The 20554-nt window shown below is 44.0% G+C and overlaps 1 protein-coding gene and 1 long non-coding RNA gene across 4 annotated transcripts in view; one reads left to right on the forward strand and one right to left on the reverse strand.

The window, feature by feature from the left end:
• The first annotated feature begins 42 nt into the window (after window positions 1–42).
• On the forward strand, window positions 43–14215 carry LOC148006809 (uncharacterized). The gene is made up of 4 exons (XR_015648941.1): window positions 43–498; window positions 7070–7265; window positions 13001–13093; window positions 13852–14215. It is a non-coding gene; the product is annotated as an uncharacterized LOC148006809 (long non-coding RNA).
• Window positions 14216–15604: 1389 nt separating this feature from the next.
• Window positions 15605–20554, reverse strand: part of LOC120098766 (histocompatibility antigen 60b-like) — a 134474-nt gene continuing 129524 nt past the window's right edge. Inside the window, exon 9 of one of the 3 annotated variants that reach the window (XM_087604472.1) lies at window positions 15605–20409. Coding sequence is in view for 2 of the 3 variants with exons in the window: in XM_087604477.1 (XP_087460603.1) it covers window positions 20389–20409 (21 nt within the window). In the remaining variant the exon portion in view is untranslated. The remainder of the gene's footprint in view (window positions 20410–20554) is intronic. The other 2 variants (XM_087604477.1, XM_087604487.1) reach the window with 2 other exon arrangements.

Raw genomic sequence — 20554 nt, forward strand, 5'->3', positions numbered from 1 at the left:
TTAAGGTCTGATGTGGTTTTTGCTGAGGAACACCCTCCTAAGGAAAGAGAAGACATCTTAAAGCATTAGTAATGCTTTTGCCTGCTGCTTCTTTGAGAACTGAACTAGGATCTCAGTGTATTACAGACAAGAAAGGGGCTGGAAATCAGCTAGCCTGGGTCCTCTGCAGATTGTCCCTTTGGGCTTACTGTAAGCATTGATCTGTCTGTGAGACAAAGTGCTCTGCCTTCATGTAAATGTCATTTGATGTTTTTACCTGCTTAACTCTGACTGCAGCACTCTCTGAGAGGATGGGGGAGGGTTCTCACCTGCAGGAAATGAGCAAACTTCCTGGGTCTAAGAAAGGAGACCCTCCAAGCTGCTGAGGAGACTCTGGCCAAACCAGCTACAGAGAAAACTCCAAACCTGTCCCTGAGGTTGCTGCTGTGCTGTTTCTGGAGTCACGTGTTGAGGTGGGCTCTGCAGTGGCACAGCTGTTTTGAAGTCACCCCAGCTCCTGTGAGTAACCCCTCACCCCACTCTTATTAGCAAGCCCAAAAACTCTCAGTGGATCTTGAAATTGGACGTTTGTGTAATTGGTACTTTGGAATGTCATAAGTTCTACTTCTGGTGTGTGTGTGTGTGTGTGTGTGTGTGTGTGTGTGTGTGTGTGTGTGTGTTAGTTTTTCTCTCAGAGAAAGTGGAAGTGTATGAGAGGCATTTTCTGCATGGCTGTTGATATCTGGTGTGTGGATGCTGACTTTTTAAAAGATGCTTCCTGTGCTGGCAAGATGGCTCAGTGGTTAAGAGCACTGACTGCTCTTCCAGAGGTCCTGAGTTCAAATCCCAGCAACCACATGGTGGCTCCCAACCATCTGTAATGAGATCTGATGCCCTCTTCTGGTGTGTCTGAAGACAGCTACAGTGTACTGTATAATAAATAAATAAATCTTAAAAAATAAAAGATGCTTCGTAAATGTAGAGAAGAATGGGTCAAAGTCATAGTGTTCAAGATGAAGTATAATTTCCCCTGATGTGGAATAGCCAGGAGGTACCAACGATTGGTCCTTGGCTGTGCTGAGAAAGCATGGCGGTCTGTAAAGTGGAGTGACCTGCAAGTCACATACAACTCAGTCATCCTTCACTTCTGATTCATCTGTCACCTCCTCAAAGGTCAAGACTTTCTCTCCAGGCTTGGGTGTCAGTCTTGTTGACACACAACTTGCTGTTGTTATCCATTGTGTACCCTGGGTCTGCTCAGTACCACAAATGCTCAGCTCCTACACACAAAGACATTCACCATCGCATGCCTACATGCGCTCTCCCTTTTCTCTCTCTTGCCAACTGTCTCTTCCTACTGTAATCTATCGCATCCTTCCCACTGGTCTTGAAGATGCCCAGTTGGATGTTAGCCAGCTTCTTTCTGAACTCCTGCCACAAGTGCTCCAGCTAAACATTGGGCTAAACATGCACACTTAAGTGGCATTTACCATCTTTCCCAGGTTACCCAAAGGTGTGTGTGGCCTTGTTTTCATTATCGACCTAAAAGGGCATTGCGTCTGAGCACTGAGCACTGTCCTTCACACCAAGGATGGCCAGGGGTGCTATGAGCCTGACAATGAAGATGTAACTAAGAGCGTGTGAATCTGTGAGAGAAACATGCAGGCAGGTTCCAGCGTGGGAGCAGACCATGTTTCTGCCCCACCCATGTATCTATCTGACACGCAAAAGGACAGGAAGACAAGTCTCTATTCAAGATGTCCCCCAGCTCTGCATTCTCAATTCTGTGTCATCTCTGACTGTCTTAAGTTTGTAGGATGCCATAGATTCTACCTGCGTTAGCAGGATGATTTACCATACAAGGACTTTTAGGCACCTTTACCGAGTGTTGAAATATAAAAATCTATCAAGAAGCACCAGGTGAGATTTAAAGCCAGCCTGGATTACAGAATATGATCCTTCCACTGAGTCAGTCATTCAGTCATAGCAACTGAAAAGAATTTAAAAGCCAGCATGTATTGTGTGTGTCTGTGTGTCTGTGTGTCTGTGAGTCTGTGTGTCTGTGTGTCTGTGTGTCTGTGTGTCTGTGTGTCTGTGTGTCTGTGTGTGTGTAGACCCTCTGGAAGATGGAAAGGGAAGTTAGGGGCTGAGTCATCAGGGAGAGCAGGAGAGGTTGTGGATCTGCAGGGTGGGAAGGGTTAGACACCTGTACAGTAGTCTAGGATCCAAGCCTACCATAATGACCCACTTTGCTCTAGATCCTGCATATTCTACAGGGATGATTTTTTTTATTCTGTATGTTTACCTCTGAGTGGCCAGGGAGGGGAAATGGCAGGCTATTGTCTATTGCCCAGAGGCATTCTAGACATAGACCTCTGCCCTGGGGGGAAAGGGCTCTAATTGGGACCATGATGGCCAAGCAGGAATCAGGTTCATCCTTCTGGTCCCTGTGTTCAGGCTCCCAGAGTCAGATCACCTCTGCTCACTGCCAGACATCCACGCAGGCCAAACAGGAGAACAACTGAGTGGAGTAGCACAGCCTGAGGTAATGTCTGAGTTTGGGGCCTCCTGCCCAGGCCATGGCTCTTCTCTTCAGCCTGCACTGACATCTGAGCTGACTTGAGCTACCAAGAGAGAGCAATGCTCAAATAGCTCTGACTCAAAGAGAAACTTTCTGCCCATTCAGAGTATCTGGCTTGTCCCACAACAGACCCCACCTCCACACACACCAACTTCCGCCTTGACACTCCCCACTTCTGCCCCAAACAAAGTCCTTGGCATCCCTATCAGGAGTTTCAGTTTGTCTTTCTAACTCTAACCAAGGCCACTGCTCTCCACCTGTCTCTGGTACCCATTCAGTGAGACCCTGGTCTTCTTTCTGCCGTGGTCATTTCTCTGCACTCACGCTCAGGCCTGGAGCAGGACAAATGTATAAAGAATCCTGAAATGCTTAGAAGAGGATGGCTGCTGCACAAGTCCTGTGCCCAAGCAGAGAGGAGATAAGGGAGGTTGTGTGGATTCATTCCCTGCATCCGGTCTTCCAGTTTCAGATGAAACACAGCTTGAATGCAGTGAAATGATAGCCTAATGCTTGTTGGCTCTGAGTTTTTCTGGTGCCCTTGCTTCTCCAGCTTCATGAAACCCTAGAGAAAGTAAAGTTTTGGTTCTTTGTTTTCGTCATGTCCCCAAACACCACGTAAGCACAATCATCTCCTGTGTCCTTTGAGTTTGCTGCTAGAGTTGTCCTGATTGTTTTTGAGTAACTGCTTGTGTGCCCTTCAATCTTCAGCTCCAGCTGTTAGTTGCAACTCTGATATTTGTCTTCCCCCTTTGGATACAATTTTGTGCTGTGTAATATATGTTCACACGATAAAATCTCCCAAAATTGGTTAATTTAAATAGAGTATATGAAACAGCAGACCACCTGAATTTTGTTCTTCTTTCAATTCATAAGACATTAACGAATGTCACAAAATTGTTACTATAAATTGGACCTTATACAACCTTTACCCAACACAAACCTCATACATACATTGTCCCTGGATGACTTAAGTTCATGTTAAATGCAGGTGCCCCCCAAGTCCAGGCAATCCTCTGCACCTGCAGTTACCACCTGTGGTGTTGGGAGCCACCTGTGGGCACTGGCTACTCATTGAATCCTGATCCTCTGCAAGAGCAGTCAGTGCCCTTAAGTGCTGAGCCATCTCTCCAGCCCCTAAGTTACCAGGTGAAATGAATTAACTGGTAACAGAATTTGTTAACTACATTAAGAAATTGTTATTCAGGATGGCTAGTCTAACTGTGTAGAGGACTAAGTTTATGTCATAAGTCTTTTGAGTGTTTGATTAGAATGTTTGTAGACTTTAGGTATGATTAGTTTTGCTGTCTGAATTTTTTTTACTTGATAGTTTGTTGTTGTGATCCTTTTTGTTAAACTTCAAGTTATCCTTTTTTCTGCACATTTCTCAAATACAGGACTAAATAATACTAATTATATACTCTCCTTACTAATACACACACATTCAATAATATTTTCTGACTGCTTTCATATTGTGTACCCTTAAAAATACATTGAAGTACTCCCTAGAGTATCAGAATGCTTCTTTGTATGGAAATCAGGTCCTGGAATTATGATTATGATATATGAAGAGGTGATCAAAAACCAGGGTGAGAGACTTTTCCTTTTAAGAGAGAGAAAAACAGCACACACGTATCTTAAAACAACAAAGCTGTGAGTTAGGTGGCTATAAATGGAGACATGCCAAGGATTGCTCGCTACCCCTGGAAAGAGGCAAAGGCAAGCCAGTATTTCCCGAAGCCTTAAAGGACCATCCATGTTCCTGCTGACTCCTGGATTTCAGGTCTCTGCCTCCAGAACAGTGAGAGAATTCATTTCTGCTGTTTTAAGCCAGGCTGCTTTTAGTCAGTTGTTAAATAAGCCATAGGGAGCTGAGACATTACCTAAGAAATCCAAATACAGGACAGCAGCTGCATGAAGCAATTCAGTAAGGACAGGCAGAATGGGATGTAGCAGAAACACCTCTAGGTGGTTTATTTCAGAGGGACAAACTCAAAAAAAAAAAAACAATAAAAAAAAAAACAACCCCTAACTACTTTGGCCATTCATTCAATGCCATGTCAGAGGCTGAGGCAGGGGAATGATGTTACTCATATTCTGCTCATTTTACTTTTGAGACAATCGCCTTCTGCTCTGGGGCTTACTAATCAGGATTGGCTGGCTGCCTAGTGACCCCAGGGACTCAACTGTCTCACCAGCACTAGGATTCCGGGTACAATCCCCCATCCTGGACATTAGTTATGTGGGATTTCTGGATAATATTCAGGTCTTCATATTGGTGCGTCTAACAGAATAGTGACTGAATCACTCTCCCATATTAAACTTCAGGACTACATATTGCTTATTGTGTATCCTTATTCTTTAAGCCGGGTATTTAGTGAGAAACTCGTGCTAAGTAATGGAAAGGGGGAAATACACAAGAATGCAGCCACATACTGTGTGAGGTACACAGATATCCTCAGAATTGGAGTGTAAGTATTGGTTGCTGGAAAAAATATTGATATGCCATGCTGTAGAGAGGTCTGCTCAGTGTTACACTGTTGTAGTATCATCAAGCTTATTCAAATCTCAGCAGGAATCTCGGAAGAATCCATCCCTAGATGAGGAGTTACAGGCAAGCAATGGTTGCAGAGAAATGTCCAATCAGTTTTTTTAGGGTTGTCATCACCCGAAAGCTTATCTAGGTCCAAGCAGTCATGCTTAAATGGTTAAACTTGGGAGCAGAAATGTACATATGACGTGTGTAGATATCCATTATACATTATCCAACTAAAGTGAAGCAAAGGAAATCTCGGATTTGAGAGGAAAGAGCAGGAGGATAAGGAAGTACATGGGCAGAAGAGATAAGGAGAAACTGATGTAAATGCGGTACTTATACATAATGTCACAAAACATGAATTAAAATCATGCATAAGCTTCTATTCAACCTTTGGGTGGGAGATAACAGTCAATGGCAGATCATCTTCTCCTGAGGAACAGATCCACATGGACTAGGGAAAGTTGGTTTAATCCACACCAGCTATTATTTCCACAGTACAAACATTCAATAAAGAAAAGGCAAATCCAAACCTGTGATTCTAAGAATATGTCCACTGTAACCAAGCACTGGGATTACTGGGTGTATTAATCAGCTGGTGTTGCCTTATATCATATGAGCACATTCTCTGTGATTGTTTCGATGTCCCCCTGCAAGACCTGAGTGGTTGATTCTGTGGGTTTTCTTGTGTCCTTCACATCCCTGGACCATGCACTCATTCCTCACTCTTCCACAGGATCGCCCAAGGCCTGCCTAATATTTGGCTGTGAGTCTCTGCATCTCTTTCCATCAATTGTTGGCTGAGGCCTCTCTACTGATGATAATGCAAGGCTCTTGTCTGCAAGTACAGCCGACGATCATGAGAAGTCTCAGGGGTGGACGCCCTCTCAGGGCATGGATGTCAAGCTGGTCCAGGCATGGGCTGGCCACTCCCTCAATTTCTGCTCCATCTTCTTCCCAGCATGTCTCATAGACAAAACAAATTATAGGTCACAGGCTTTGTGTCTGGGATGGTTTCCCAATACCTCCATTAGAAGTCTTACCTGGCTACGGGTGATGTTCTAGAACTTTCAGGTGTGCTGTCAAGTCACTAGTAGGAGATCTCTCCAGTTTCTTCATGACAGCACTTAGTGCTGTGACTTTTCCTCTTAGCCCTGGGAGAGCCACAACCCTGCTCCACCCCTTCAGGCTCTCCTTTCCTCCCAGGCTCCTGCCTACTGGCATCCTTAAGAAAGGCTTCCAGCATGTAGTACCTGTCAGTGTCAGTCTGGAGAGAGGGGCAGGAAGGAGGTTCTGTAAGAGTTAGTGGCAGACAGGCATGCTCACAGCTCCCATTTCCCAGGGTCCCCTACACTAATTTATTTTATCCTTAAATAGGGAGCTCAGAGATGTTAAGGTACATATGAGGGGTCACCCAGCAAAGCCTTGATTCTGATTTAGGCAGCCTAGCTCTGCTGTTCTCCTCTCTCCCCCAGACACCATGCCAGATGCACGAGTATGCTACCATAGCCACACTGGCTAAGAAATTGAGACCAGAGGCATGGATCCATTTTTAAAAGCTCGTGCAACACCAAGGCTATAGAGTATGTATTGTATCCTGAAGTCCAGGGTACTTCTGATTGGCAGGATGGAGTTACACCCAAGGACAGCAGAACAGGGGACTGGTGGGAAACCACTGGACCTTGGCAATTCACACGCATTCCGGATGTTCACACCCATGAAGGACACTTGAGCACAGATCATTGATGTTAGTTGGTAATATTCTTAGTGTAAACAGGGCTGTGACCCTACCTTCATCAATATATTGGCTTCTGCAGACATCAGCTGTGACCTAGGGTGCAGTGTATCTTAACTCAACACCCACCTTAGTCTCTTGGTGTGGTGGAAAAGCACCTAGGAGGAGGACCAGAGGGAGCTGGAAGATTGTGACGGATGTTGTTGTTTCCATACTGACCTGGGTCTATCTTGTGTTTCAGCCACAAGTACCATGTCCAATCCTGGTGATGTCTGACCTGTTCCACACAGGACCAAAGTATGCTGTCGTCTCTTCGGTCCCGTGGACAGTGAGCAGTTGTGCTGTAATTGTTGTGCCCTCATGTCGGGCTGTCTCCAGGAGAGCCAAGAATGGTGGAACTTTGATGTCGTCACTTTCTTTGACTACCAAAAGTCTGGGTATGTTGCACGTTCATTTATATTGAATTCTAGAAACTTAAATTTCCTCATTTTTGCCTTGACCCAATGTTCATTCAGCAGAGAGGTGGCCAGTGTTCATGAGTTGGTAGGCCTTCTGTTGTTGAAAACCAGCTTTAATCAGTGGTGGTCTGGTAGGACAGAGGGTGTTACTTCATTTTCCTTGTATCTGTTGAGACTTGCTTTCTGACTTAATATGTAGACACTTTTGCAGAAGGTTCTGTGAGGTGCTGAGAAGAAGGTGTTTTGTTTGTGTTTGGATGAACTGTTCTGTAGGTATCTGTTAGGTCCAGTTGTTTCATAACATCTGTTAGCTCCATTATTTCTATCTATAGTTTAGAACTGTCCATTGGTGAGACTACAGTGTTGAAGTATCCCACTATTCACATGCGAGGTTCATTATGTGGTTTAAGCTGTATAGTCATGTTTCTTTTACAGATGTGCATTTCTTCACATAGGACCATGTTAAAAATCAAAATGCCAACTTGGTGGATTTTTGCTGTGGTGAATATGAAGCATCCTTCCTCATCTCTGTTGATTCATTTTGGTTGAAAGTCTATTTTGTTTAATACCAGCTGGCTTCTTAGATCCATTTTCTGAGAATATCTATTTCCAACACTTTACTCTGAGGTAAAGTCTCTCTTTAATGTTGAGGTATACAGCAGAAGACTGTTTTCACATCCATTCTGTTAGCCTGCGTCATTTTATTGGGGAGTTTAGTCCATTGATATTTAGAGACAGTAAACACCAATGATTGCTAATTCCTGTTATTTTGTTGGGTGTGTGTGTGTGTGTGTGTGTGTGTGTGTGTGTGTGTGTGTGTGAGTGTGTGTGTGTGTGTTTCCTATCTTTTGATTTCCTGTAGTGAGATTATTTATTTCATGTGTTTTCATGGGTGTAGTTAACCTCATGTTGTTTGAGGATTAATTGTAATATCTATTGTACCTTTGGTTTCTGGATCAATTATTTTGAAAGTTCACTTAGTCATGGGATAGCTTGTATTTTTGACATGCGCTGAAGGAAAGTTTTGGTGGGTATAGTACTCTGTGGTGGTGTCTATGGCCTTGTAGAGTTTGTAAGATATTTGTCCCTTCTCAAGGAGGACAGAAGTGTAAATAGAAAAAGACAAAGAGTAAGGGGATGCCTGCTCCATGCAACAAGGTTCCATAGAGGAAAGATAATATAGGGTGTGTGGAGCCCTCACACATCCTTCCTCTCCCCACTGTCCTACTGCTTGATGCCAAATGGTGCTTAGAGTTTGCAGCAGTGAAATGTCACACCTAGTGTTTGTGGCATCTGAGTCACCCCAGGGCACTCTCATTAAAAACTGGCTTGGAAACCTGCTGCCTGGGACTCAGAAAAAAGCTAAATGTGACTCCCCTCCCATGTTCTATCACGTTCTGGTGTGTGCTTTGAATATTATCTAGGTTTTTTCTCCAGTGAAACAACTATTACACACTACCATCCCTGTGTCCTGTGAGTCTCACAGTAGAGTTCTCATAAGTGTTTTCAGGAAATTGCTCGTGTGCCATTTGGTCTTCAGGTGCAGCTGTGACCCCTGACTATGAATTGATACGTTTGTCTTCCACTTTTGCATTCAATATTGTGCTATACATGTTTACATGATAAAGTCCCCCAAAGAGAGTTCATTTAAGTTGATTGTATGAAACCAAGAGACTATGTAAGTTTGTTTCTGCTTTCAATTCATGAGACATTTAACAAATGCCACAAATTGGTCATTATAAATGTGATGTTATACAACCTTGACCTAATATAAGTCTTACAAACAAACACTGTTACCAGGTGATTAGCTTGTGTCTTAAAGGCAGGTGCCCATCAAGTAGAGAGGATCCTCTGTGCTGTCATTACATGTGGTTGTGAGCCACCTGCTGGGGCTGGGAATGAATTGAATCCTGGACCGCTGCAAAAGAATCCAGGTTCTTGAGCTATAGCTGAGCAGACACCACAGACTCTTAGCACTAATGGCTTGGTTGGGATTTGCTTCCCTTTGAAAATTGGCAAGTGAGGCCTCCATCGTCTGCATTGCTCTTAATAATTTCCCTTCCATCCTATTATAGAGCAGCCCACTGCGCTCTCTACACTCGGTGACATGTCTAGATCATATATATATAACAAGTCCTTCCCACAATGCATCATGAGGTCTTGGCAGCAATCCTCTATAATCCTGTACCAATTTCTGTCTTAGTTAGGGTTACTACTGCTGTGTGACCATGAGCAAATCCTATGTGTGATGAAAAAATTTATTTGGCTTAGAGTTGTACATCTTAGTCTGTCACCAAAGGAACTCAGGACACTGTCCTTAGCAGGAACTGAATCAGATACTGTGGAGGGAACTGCTTAATGCTTGCTCCCTATGGCTTGCTCAGTCTGCCTACTTGTTGAACATAGGACTACCAGCCCAAGGGTGGCCCCACCCACAATGGGTAGGGCCCTCCCCTATGAATCAATAAAGTAATAAATGTCATGGAGAATTGCCTACAGTCCAGTCTCGTGGGGGATACCTTTTTTTTTTTTATTGACTTGAGTATTTCTTATTTACATTTCGAGTGTTATTCCCTTTCTCGGTTTCCAGGCAAACATCCCCCTAATCCCTCCCCCTCCCCTTCTTTATAGATGTTCCCCTCCCCATCCTCCCCCCATTGCCAACCTCCCCCCAACAATCACGTTCACTGGGTGTTCAGTCTTAGCAGGACCAAGGGCTTCCCCTTCCACTGGTGATCTTACTAGAATATTCATTGCTACCTATGAGGTCAGAGTCCAGGGTCAGTCCATGTATAGTCTTTAGGTAGTGGCTTAGTCCCTGGAAGCTCTGGTTGCTTGGCATTGTTGTTCATAAGGGGTCTCGAGCCCCTACAAGCTCTTCCAGTTCTTTCTCTGATTCCTTCAACGGGGGTCTTGTTCTCAGTTCAGTGGTTTGCTGCTGGCATTCGCCTCTGTATTTGCTGTATTCTGGCTGTGTCTCTCAGGAGAGATCTACATCCGGCTCCTGTCGGCCTGCACTTCTTTGCTTCGTCCATCTTGTCTAATTGGATGGCTGTATATGTATGGGCCACCTGTGGGGCAGGCTCCGAATGGGTGTTCCTTCTGTGTCTGTTTTAATCTTTGCCTCTCTATTCCCTGCCAAGGGTATTCTTGTTCCCCTTTTAAAGAAGGAGTGAAGCATTCACATTTTGATCATTCGTCTTGAGTATCATTTGTTCTAGGCATCTAGGGTAATTCAAGCATTTGGGCTAATAGCCACTTATCAATGAGTGCATACCATGTGTGTTTTTCTGTGATTGGGTTACCTCACTCAGGATGATATTTTCCAGTTCCAACCATTTGCCTACGAATTTCATAAAGTCATTGTTTTTGATAGCTGAGTAATATTCCATTGTGTAGATGTGGTTGAAAACTTGCAACCTGAAACTGACTGCAAGTCAGCTCTGAGAGTGTGCTGGCTATTTACATGTGGGATTCACACAGGATGGAGTTATTATAGTGTAAGGTATCCCCCACGACAGAATTGAAGACCCAGAAATGAACCCACACACCTATGGGCACTTGATTTTTGACAAAGGAGCCAAAACCATCAAATGGAAAAAAGATAGCATTTTCAGCAAATGGTGCTGGTTCAACTGGAGGTCAACATGTAGAAGAATGCAGATCAATCCATGCTTATCACCCTGTACAAAGCTTTCTATATCCACATTTTCTATATCCATTTTCTATATCCATTCCTCTGTTGAAGGGCATCTGGGTTCTTTCCAGCTTCTGGCTATTATAAATAAGGCTGCTATGAACATAGTGGAACACGTGTCTTTTTTATATGTTGGGGCATCTTTTGGATATATGCCCAAGAGAGGTATAGCTGGATCCTCAGGCAGTTCAATGTCCAATTTTCTGAGGAACCTCCAGACTGATTTCCAGAATGGTTGTACCAGTCTGCAAGCCCACCAACAATGGAGGAGTGTTCCTCTTTCTCCACATCCTCGCCAGCATCTGCTGTCACCTGAGTTTTTTATCTTAGCCATTCTCACTGGTGTGAGGTGAAATCTCAGGGTTGTTTTGATTTGCATTTCCCTTATGACTAAAGATGTTGAACATTTCTTTAGGTGTTTCTCAGCCATTCGGCATTTCTCAGCTGTGAATTCTTTGTTTAGCTCTGAACCCCATTTTTTAATAGGGTTATTTGTTTCCCTGCAGTCTAACTTCTTGAGTTCTTTGTATATTTTGGATATAAGTCCTCTATCTGTTGTAGGATTGGTAAAGATCTTTTCCCAATCTGTTGGTTGCCATTTTGTCCTAACCACAGTGTCCTTTGCCTTACAGAAGCTTTGCAGTTTTATGTGATCCCATTTGTCGATTCTTGATCTTAGAGCATAATCCACTGGTGTTTTGTAAAGGAAATTTTCTCCAGTGCCCATGTGTTCGAGATTCTTCCCCACTTTTTCTTCTATTGGTTTGAGTGTATCTGGTTTGATGTGGAGGTCCTTGATCCACTGGGACTTAAGCTTTGTACAGGGTGATAAGCATGGATTGATCTGCATTCTTCTACATGTTGACCTCCAGTTGAACCAGCACCATTTGCTGAAAATGCTATCTTTTTTCCATTTGATGGTTTTGGCTCCTTTGTCAAAAATCAAGTGCCCATAGGTGTGTGGGTTCATTTCTGGGTCTTCAATTCTGTCGTGGGGGATACCTTACACTATAATAACTCCATCCTGTGTGAATCCCACATGTAAATAGCCAGCACACTCTCAGAGCTGACTTGCAGTCAGTTTCAGGTTGCAAGTTTTCAGACTCTCTCTTTGCGGTTGATCTAGGAAAACTATCTGTGCAGTTTCTCTGCCATGAAGCTAAGTTCCAGCCCCACATTTCAGAAGAGTTCTTCTCTTAGGATGTCCAGAAAGGAGGCATGGCTTGTGAGTAACTGTGGAGAGCTTGGGTGTGACAACCTAATGGGCACTTTCAGACTCAGTGTCGTGTTAGGTAGGACTAACGCTGTCTCTTAGGCATAGTGCCTTCCAATTCACTCTATGAAGTATTCTCAAAACCTGGCTAGATCCGATGTTCAGTACTTCCCAAAGAAAACACTTATTTCATTTGTAACCACTGTTCCTTAGGACACATTCTCTAACAGAGAGCACTACCTTACTGATGGCATATCAGCTCTATTCTCAATCACCTCTCTGGTGATGATTCAGACAAGCATTCTGTGATCACTACAGCTATGCCTTCATGGCTATGTGACAGGATCCTCATGTGTGAGAGAGTTGCCCTGTGCACCCCAGCAAATCCTCTCACTAAACCCTGCTCAAACTCTGGCTCTTTGGCCATCAGTCTCCCTCTGCCTGACACTGCTTTCCACTTTCCCACCCTCTGACCTCCCTTTGTTTTTCTCCCCTGTCTCAGCCTGCAGGGTTCTCTCATGCACTTCTTTTACCTAAGTGTGGCCTTTCCCTCACTCTTGCTGCAGAACATTTAACCAGAACATTAGGGAGCTGCCCCTCTCCCTCAAAACATTTCCTTAAGCTACAGAAGCTTTTGTTTCTAACCTAAGGCTCCCTAAGAGGCTTTACTGTTCATTCCTGACTTCTCTGGGTACCTATCCAGGTGCTGCATGAGCTCTGTACCTGAGGCACCTTTGTGTCTAGTAAGTATGCACTTTGATGAAAACTGATTCTGGCACACGTTCTTTGTGATTGCTATTACAGTGCTGGGCATTGCTTCTGTCGGAGTTTCTGCTTGGATGGGATGATGTCTTCAGACTCAGGAGCTCAGGAACCACACAGCTCTGAAAGGAGAAGGTACCCAATGTTAAGGTATCCTGAGACAGGGGAGCCAAGGCAGCACATAGCTCTGAGGCGGGACAGTGTCCTAACAGAAGGATACCCTGAGACACTGGAGCTCAGGAACCACACAGCTCTGAGATGACGCCTCCTCAGCAGAGGCATTGCAGCTCCTAGGGGAGGATATCCCCAATAGCTGAGGAGCTCAGGTGAAGTGGAAACTTAATGCTTCTTTGGAAAGTCAATTGTGGGGGTTGGGGATTTAGCTCAGTGGTAGAGTGCTTGCCTAGCAAGCGCAAGGCCCTGGGTTCGGTCCTCAGCTCCGAAAAAAAAAAAAAAAAAGAAAAAAAAGAAAAAAAAAGGAAAGTCAATTGTGTTAGATGCTGTTTTGCTGGGGCAAACACATGAAGGAGTGGAGTGTCCCGAAGTGAACTCAGGTGAAAGACCAAGACAGACTCATAAAGAAACATTTCTCTAGGGCAGACAAAGGAGAGTAGATGCTCTGCTATAGCACACACATGACAGGACACATGGTAAAAGAGTCTTTACTAACAACACACATGGATTGGTTATCCTTACAGCATCTATAATTGAGCTCCAATTTGTTGCCACTGTCAACTTGGGCTGATTAGATCACATACTAAGACAAGAGCTGTGCTAAAGCAAGACACATACAGGACATGTGACAGAGTGAAGGGGACAAACCTTGGCTTGCTGGTACAGCTAGCTATATAATGTTTGTGTCTCACACCTTCACTGATTTTCCATTCCCCAAGAGAGTCACAGCCAAAACGTCTCCTGGCGTCCCTCCTGGTCCATCCTCCTGATTGAGCCAAGGCTGAGGCCTGGTTGTCTCTGCTAGGTAGTGCCACTGCTGCTAATTCCTGTTTGCTCTCCTGGCTCTATGGAACTAGACTGCTGGTGCATCTGTAAAGTGTTTGCGAGTGGATCAGGCTGCTGCTGCTAACCTGTGAACAGAACCGATAATTTCCAGACAACACAGACAAGAGTTGCTCCAAAGGTCTACTTCCCCCCACGTCCCCCACATCATTTCTTTGCCACCACCTCTAGTAGGTCATGAGGTGCAAGAGAGATTAAAACGTTTAGGAACCAGCATTAAAAATAAAGTCTGAAAACATTAAAGTTCCACACAGAGCCTCAGCCACCTCCTTCTCCTCAATTCTTCCCTTCTTGTCTTCATTGGTTCTTGCCATCCTCTGACAATAGAGTCACAGACAGCCAATTTCATAAAAGAGATTTATTAGGGAGATCCAGGGCACTGAGGAACAAATCCAGGAGTGACTGCCACTGCTCATGAGAGGGAGTGGTCAGCCGGGTTGGACCAAGAGAAGGGCTTATATATGGTTTTCTGGGGACAGAGCTTCCTAGATTGGAGGTGTCCAGGGTGAAGATTGGTGGGATTTTAAGTCCTGATCTTAGGAGAGCTCAGGGATTGATGGGTTTTCCTATGCAGGAATTTGTGTGATTCTGTGGGAGGTTCAGGGATTCATGTGTTTTTCTATTCAGGAATTGTCCTATGTACAAACTTTTCACCTAATGTGAGCTTGACCTGGGCACTGTCCTGCTGAGGGGCTAGAGATAAACTCTATGACCCTTATAGAGACTGGAGCACCCTTACAACAATTAGGGAGGTCTGGGGGGAGGGATCAGGCTGCTGGAGCTCCTCAGAAGCGGGCCAGGACAGTTTGTGGCCTTAAAGATTTACAAAGAATATGAAGTAGTCCAAAGTTCACAACATACACCAAGCTTACAAACAGAGTCCAACCCAGGGAAAGATTTCCACTACCCTTGAGAGGCAAAATAGCCAATAACGTCCATGTCTTAGAAAAAGAACCCTTCTTTCAAAGGGTAAGAGCCACTTTAGTCTGGAGACAAATATGAAAGACCATGACCATCATGCGGTTGCCAAAGTGACCACAGATTTAGGTTACCCATATTTTTACGTCATATTTCTCTGTTTATGAACTTTCTGTAGTGAAGAGACAAGGAAAGTCATAAATCAATAATCTCTCAAATGAATGGGTATACACAGCAGGAAGATGTGTTGTATCAATTTTGTCGAATCTCAACTCTGTGCCCATATCGCATCTGATAAAATTCTAACCTTTTGGGTTGGTGAAGTTAGAGCATTTCTTCGTATATTTTGAAGACATTTCTAAGAGTCACAAAAAGTTAGGACACAAAAGGACATAGACAGGAATTGGTTCCTCAGGGGACTGAAGATCGCCCTAGAAAATATGTCTCAGGACCTGGGCCCCTCAGCATCTCAGTTCACTGAGGATTGCTCAGTTAGCTTTTGTGGGTTCATGTCTGTCCAGGAACTCCTGTCCACACATGCAAGGCTTTTCCATTGTTTCTAGGCCAGGCCCAGCTGTGTGTCTGTGTCTCTGATTTGTTGTAACTCTTCTCCCCCTACAGATGGGTGATGTGTGGTGTCTTTACATGATAATTCCCTCAAAGCGTATAACTTAAAGTGGCTGACAAGGAAACAATGGAATACGCACGCTTAGTTCAAATTTCTTTTAATGCATATGATACAAACAAATCTAACACACTAGATTATTTCCAGTTTCTGAAGAAACAAGGAAACATCAGCATTACACAAGCAATGCCACCAGGTTTTGAACCTTGGTGCAAAAAAGCATATTAACCAATGACAATGGAATACTTGGTAGCACTGTGCATCTAAGACCAATTTGTAACAGACAAAACATGGGGAGGTTTGCTGTGTTCGGGGTTTATATCTCTAGGAAGAGAAGACTAAATTACAACTTACAAAGAAGGAATCAGACCCCCACCTACCACAAAAAATAAGCCTAGTGAGAGTACAAATTTCTGATGAATAGAATGTGCTTATTGCTATGAAAGATTTGGAAGATAAGTTCATAATAAAGCCCTTCTAAGGGACTGTAAAAAAGTAGGTCTGTGGGCTTGTTGCAGTTTATTCCAAACTGTATGATTTAAAAAATAAAACATCTTTAATTACATTTATAGTGTGGCAAAATTATTGCTTGTAATTTTTTCTCAGTTTATCGGGCATTCAAATTCACAATACAATTTTGTCATAGTCAACATTGATTTAGAATCTGATTTTGTTCATAATTATTCCTCAGAAGGGTCTAATCTTTCAATGTTGTAACACAAAGTGATGTCCTAATTCAGGCTTGAGGACCATACAATCCAGTTTCCAAAATATATTTGCAAAACTGCGTCTAAATAACTTTTAGAAGTTTCTGCATTTAATTTGGCCACATTCATAGGTGTCTTGAGCTGTGAGCTGGTCACTCCTAAAAGCTATGCAACAGACTAAAACTACAACCTGTTCTTCAAGTCTCGTGTAACTGACTTTCTGAGTTTGCAATGGCCACAGCTAGAGGCCTAAAGCAATGAGCATCAAGGGCTGGGCTGACAGCAGTGATTTTCACCTTCCCCACCAGGTTGTCTATGTCCCAGCATAGCTGACAGGGGGATAGCTCTAAAAGGATATGAGAACTACAGAGAGGATGTGGAGATCCCAGCATTCAATTTTAGGGTCATTTCACAGAGAAATACCATTATCCAGAATAGGATCTGTGGATGAGAAATAAGGACAAAGTTTCCTTGAAACTCTCCTACACCCCTGAAAGTAACCACTATAAAAATACATCTGTGAACTACACAACGAAGCTGGTGCTGTCTACATGGTCTCATAAACTTGTCCAAAACTACAGCTACAAATAATATAAACTTAAAAGTGTACCAGCTGCAACCAGGATTCTCACCAGGACCTGGTTCAACTGAGAGAACTGAAGATCTTAACTCCCTCCCCTTCTAATTTATCCTCTTCTACAATCCTAAATTATTCCCAATTCTAAGTCTATCACCCATTTGATATTTGCACAATATACATTTCCTCCACACCCACCTCTCCCTAGATGATGAGACCCTTGAGTGTCAATAATGTTTGGGACAGATGCCCACACCTGACACTGAATACTATGAAAAGTGCAGTTCACACTCTGACCCCATATTTGCCCAGTATTCTCCAGTTTAAATTAAAGTAGTGTGTTAAATTTCTCTGAAATTTCTCCCATGAGGTGCAAGGCCATGGGAGATGTCTGAACCAGCTCCTGTCAGGTCCTGCTCATCCCTCCAACTGTAGTCATGATAAGGCCTGCCCCTGAGGGATCTGCTGAGGGAAGAGCTCCCCACCTGCAATCAATCAGGTTCCTGGGAGTGTTGTGGACATGTTTACACATTCTTTCCGTGACAGTTCACTATTCGTTCTCACAGTCTATGTCTGTGGTGTCTTTGACTCTGTGCTCACTTTGGCTGGTCTCACTTAACCCTCCAGTATGGTGTCTGTCGTCTAGATTAGAAGTCACTAAAATGTAGATAGTGCCATACATCACTACCGTGTGTGCCAACACCTACTGTCAGCAGCAAGGACCACTGGATCTCTGAGTGATGTCAGAGTCTGGCCTTCAACCTCATGCAACAACCAACCTTTCCCTCTGCAAAACGTAGGTCAATCCCTTCTTAAGATTTATGGTCCTAGGACCCCTTGAGAGCTCAGCGACCCCACACAGGGCTCTCAATGCACTGTTCTCAGCAATACAGCCCTTCCAAAAGGAAGTCTTCTGCATCATTTTCATGTCATGATCTGCCCATTGTCAGGGCAGCTATGCAGACAAAGTGTCCCTCCCTCAAAAATAAAATCAAAATATTCTCTTTTAATAACCACATTCCAATGTTTGGACTCTGATTCAGTTCTTCCTGTTTCCTTACACAATTAAAAGGTAAATCCTGCCCACCCCAGGAAACAAAGATCAGTGGTTGAAAAAGGTTCTATGAAACTTGCTATTTAAGAAGACAAGACCGATTCCCTTCTTATGTATTCAAATACAAACATACAAATGGCCAAGAAGACAAGCCCAGGTGTGACATCTCATAACTAGTATGAAAACACTTCTTTCTGCTCAGGATATTGCCTCTGTAGAAGTGACTACCTGTGTTTGAGTTCAGAATCTGTATCTCTCTCTCTCTCTCTCTCTCTCTCTCTCTCTCTCTCTCTCTCTGTGTGTGTGTGTGTGTGTCTGTCTGTCTGTCTGTCTCTCTCTCTCTCTCTCTCTCTCTCTGTGTGAGTGTGTGTGTGTGTGTCTGGGTGTGTGTGTATACACATGTGCCTATGCTTGTTCATATACTCATACTTCAGAGAATACTCATTACCTTAGGATGTCAGTTCCCAGGATGCCATGCACACTGTGTCTTGCGCTCATCTCTACTGAAACTCACCAATTCAACTATTCTGGCTGAGGAGGAATCCCCAGAGATGCACTTGTCTCTCTGTTCCCTACACTGGGATTACAAGCATGTGCCATCACAGAGTGCATGGGTTCTGAGGAGGAATCTCGGGTTCTGAGGAGGAATCTCAGGTCCTCGTGTTTGTAAGGGGCAAGCACTGTACGACTAAACTGTCTCATTGTCCCTTGTTCCTCACTAAAATATTTATATCCTTGTCCGCTGTGATTGAAACATCTGGATGCCTGTGCCAGGCCCCTCTGAGTTCCTGGCATGGTAGAGCCATATACTCTAAGACTGTGATTATCATCTGTGGCCCTGTGCGGCCCTGGACGCCACACTGTTTGAGGATTTATCTTTTCTTAGTCTGATACTCATGTTTCTTACCTTAGCTACCAATTTACTTAGTTTTCTTTTACACACCATAAATTCATAATATAGTATAATTTTATAACCTCCTTAGATATAAATGGTCATACATGTGTGATCTGAGGTTTGCTCACTTCTCTTACTGTTTCTTTATTTATTTTTGCTAACCCGTTCATCATGAGAAGCTGATGGAAGGCTCCCCTGATCCGCACACCTTGGTCAGATGTCACCCTGAACAGTGTGAGGGTGCACTGAACTGTGAGGCAGGCATTGGATCAGTGGAGCAAGCTTAGTCTCTGTTGGCCAGGGTTTGGTAGGGATGAAGAATTTTATTTCTATCACCAGACAATGCATTTCTTTGAACAAAAGTTGTGTGTATCCAATTTCTTTGCCAATGGTCTGTTTATTCACTGGATGTGTGAGGAATATTGTGAGGAAATCCAGAGTGAGCTATGCCAGGAAAAATAGGTGCTCACATATGTGTCTTAATTTCTAGCTCCATCCAATTCACTGGCTGTGATTGCCAGGTAGTCCTAATTACCACTGGCAACTGGCCAGTCCCTAGCTCTCTTACTCCACTCTTAATTATGAGATAAACTCCCAGATCACACATTGAACATCACACAGTTTTCTTATGGCCTCAGATCACAGATTGGCTGCAGAAGAGTGAAAGAGTTGCCATTGGAATTCAAAGAGACCAGCCTGGAGGCAGAGACAGAGGGATAACAGACACACAGACAGACTGAATACAGGTGGTTAGAGGAGCTGTGAAGGGAGCTCATGGAGAGCTGCAGGGCTGCACCAGGCCTCAGCACTGAGTGAACTGCACAGGTGAGGTGCAGGACTGAGGATCCAGCAGGTGAGATGCAGACCCACATTAGCATGAGCAGCAGATGAGCTGTCAGACAGTGATTCAAGGAGGAGACATTAACAGTGTGGATGGAGCTGAGGGCTTAATATGGCCAGGAGTTCCCTGCCTGCAGGTTCCCTGACACATAGACATCCTGGTGGCTAGTTTGTTGTGACATAAATATTGTAGGGTTAGGTGACCCTTTAAGGCTCCAGGTGAGGGTGGGATAAATCTTCAGACCTGGTTTTCTTGTATGGTTTGAGGTTCATTTGTGCTAACTTGTTCCAACCAACTTAGATAAGAGTAGAGGTGATGCACTTTTACCTTTAGGATTACATTAACTACCAGCCTTTGCCTCGTGGGTGGTATTTGCCTGGCATGTGTCTGTGCTAACAGGAAGGTGTCCTGTCACCCAACATCTGCTTTGCATCCAGAAAGGAACCAACTTCTCCAGGTAAAATGAAGTCACAAGGGCAAGCCCCTGTTTTGTACAGCGATCAATAATTTAGAGTTAGAGCTGCCTTGATCTCCATGACGCCTCCATCCAAGAATAAGAAAGCAGAAGGAACAGAGCAAGAGAAAGTGCTTATAGCGATGGCCTAGGGCACCCTGATGCCCTGGGGAGTGAGGCTCTGACAGCCATCAGTCTGCTGGGTTCCCAACAGTTTGGTCCAAAGTCAACAGCACAGATTTCGAAGATGCCGTCAGACATACTTATGTTTGAGACTTTGAGGAAGAAGCCACAGGCAATGTTCAAGTGTCACCAGACACAGCTGATGAGGAAGACTGCAGATCAGACTACAGCAGGGAGCACCTGTGACAAAAAGGGGTGAGGCTTACAGTGAGTTCCTGGGCATCAGCTTCAGCATCCACTCTACTTCCCTCTCCCAGACACTTGCCCACATCACAGACCAGACTCAGTTACCCAATCCTTTTCTCGGTTATTTTTTTTCTAGATA

This window comes from Rattus norvegicus, chromosome 1, assembly GCF_021556685.1.
Source record: "Rattus norvegicus strain SHRSP/BbbUtx chromosome 1, alternate assembly SHRSP_T2T, whole genome shotgun sequence".
NCBI classification, from domain to species: domain Eukaryota; kingdom Metazoa; phylum Chordata; class Mammalia; order Rodentia; family Muridae; genus Rattus; species Rattus norvegicus.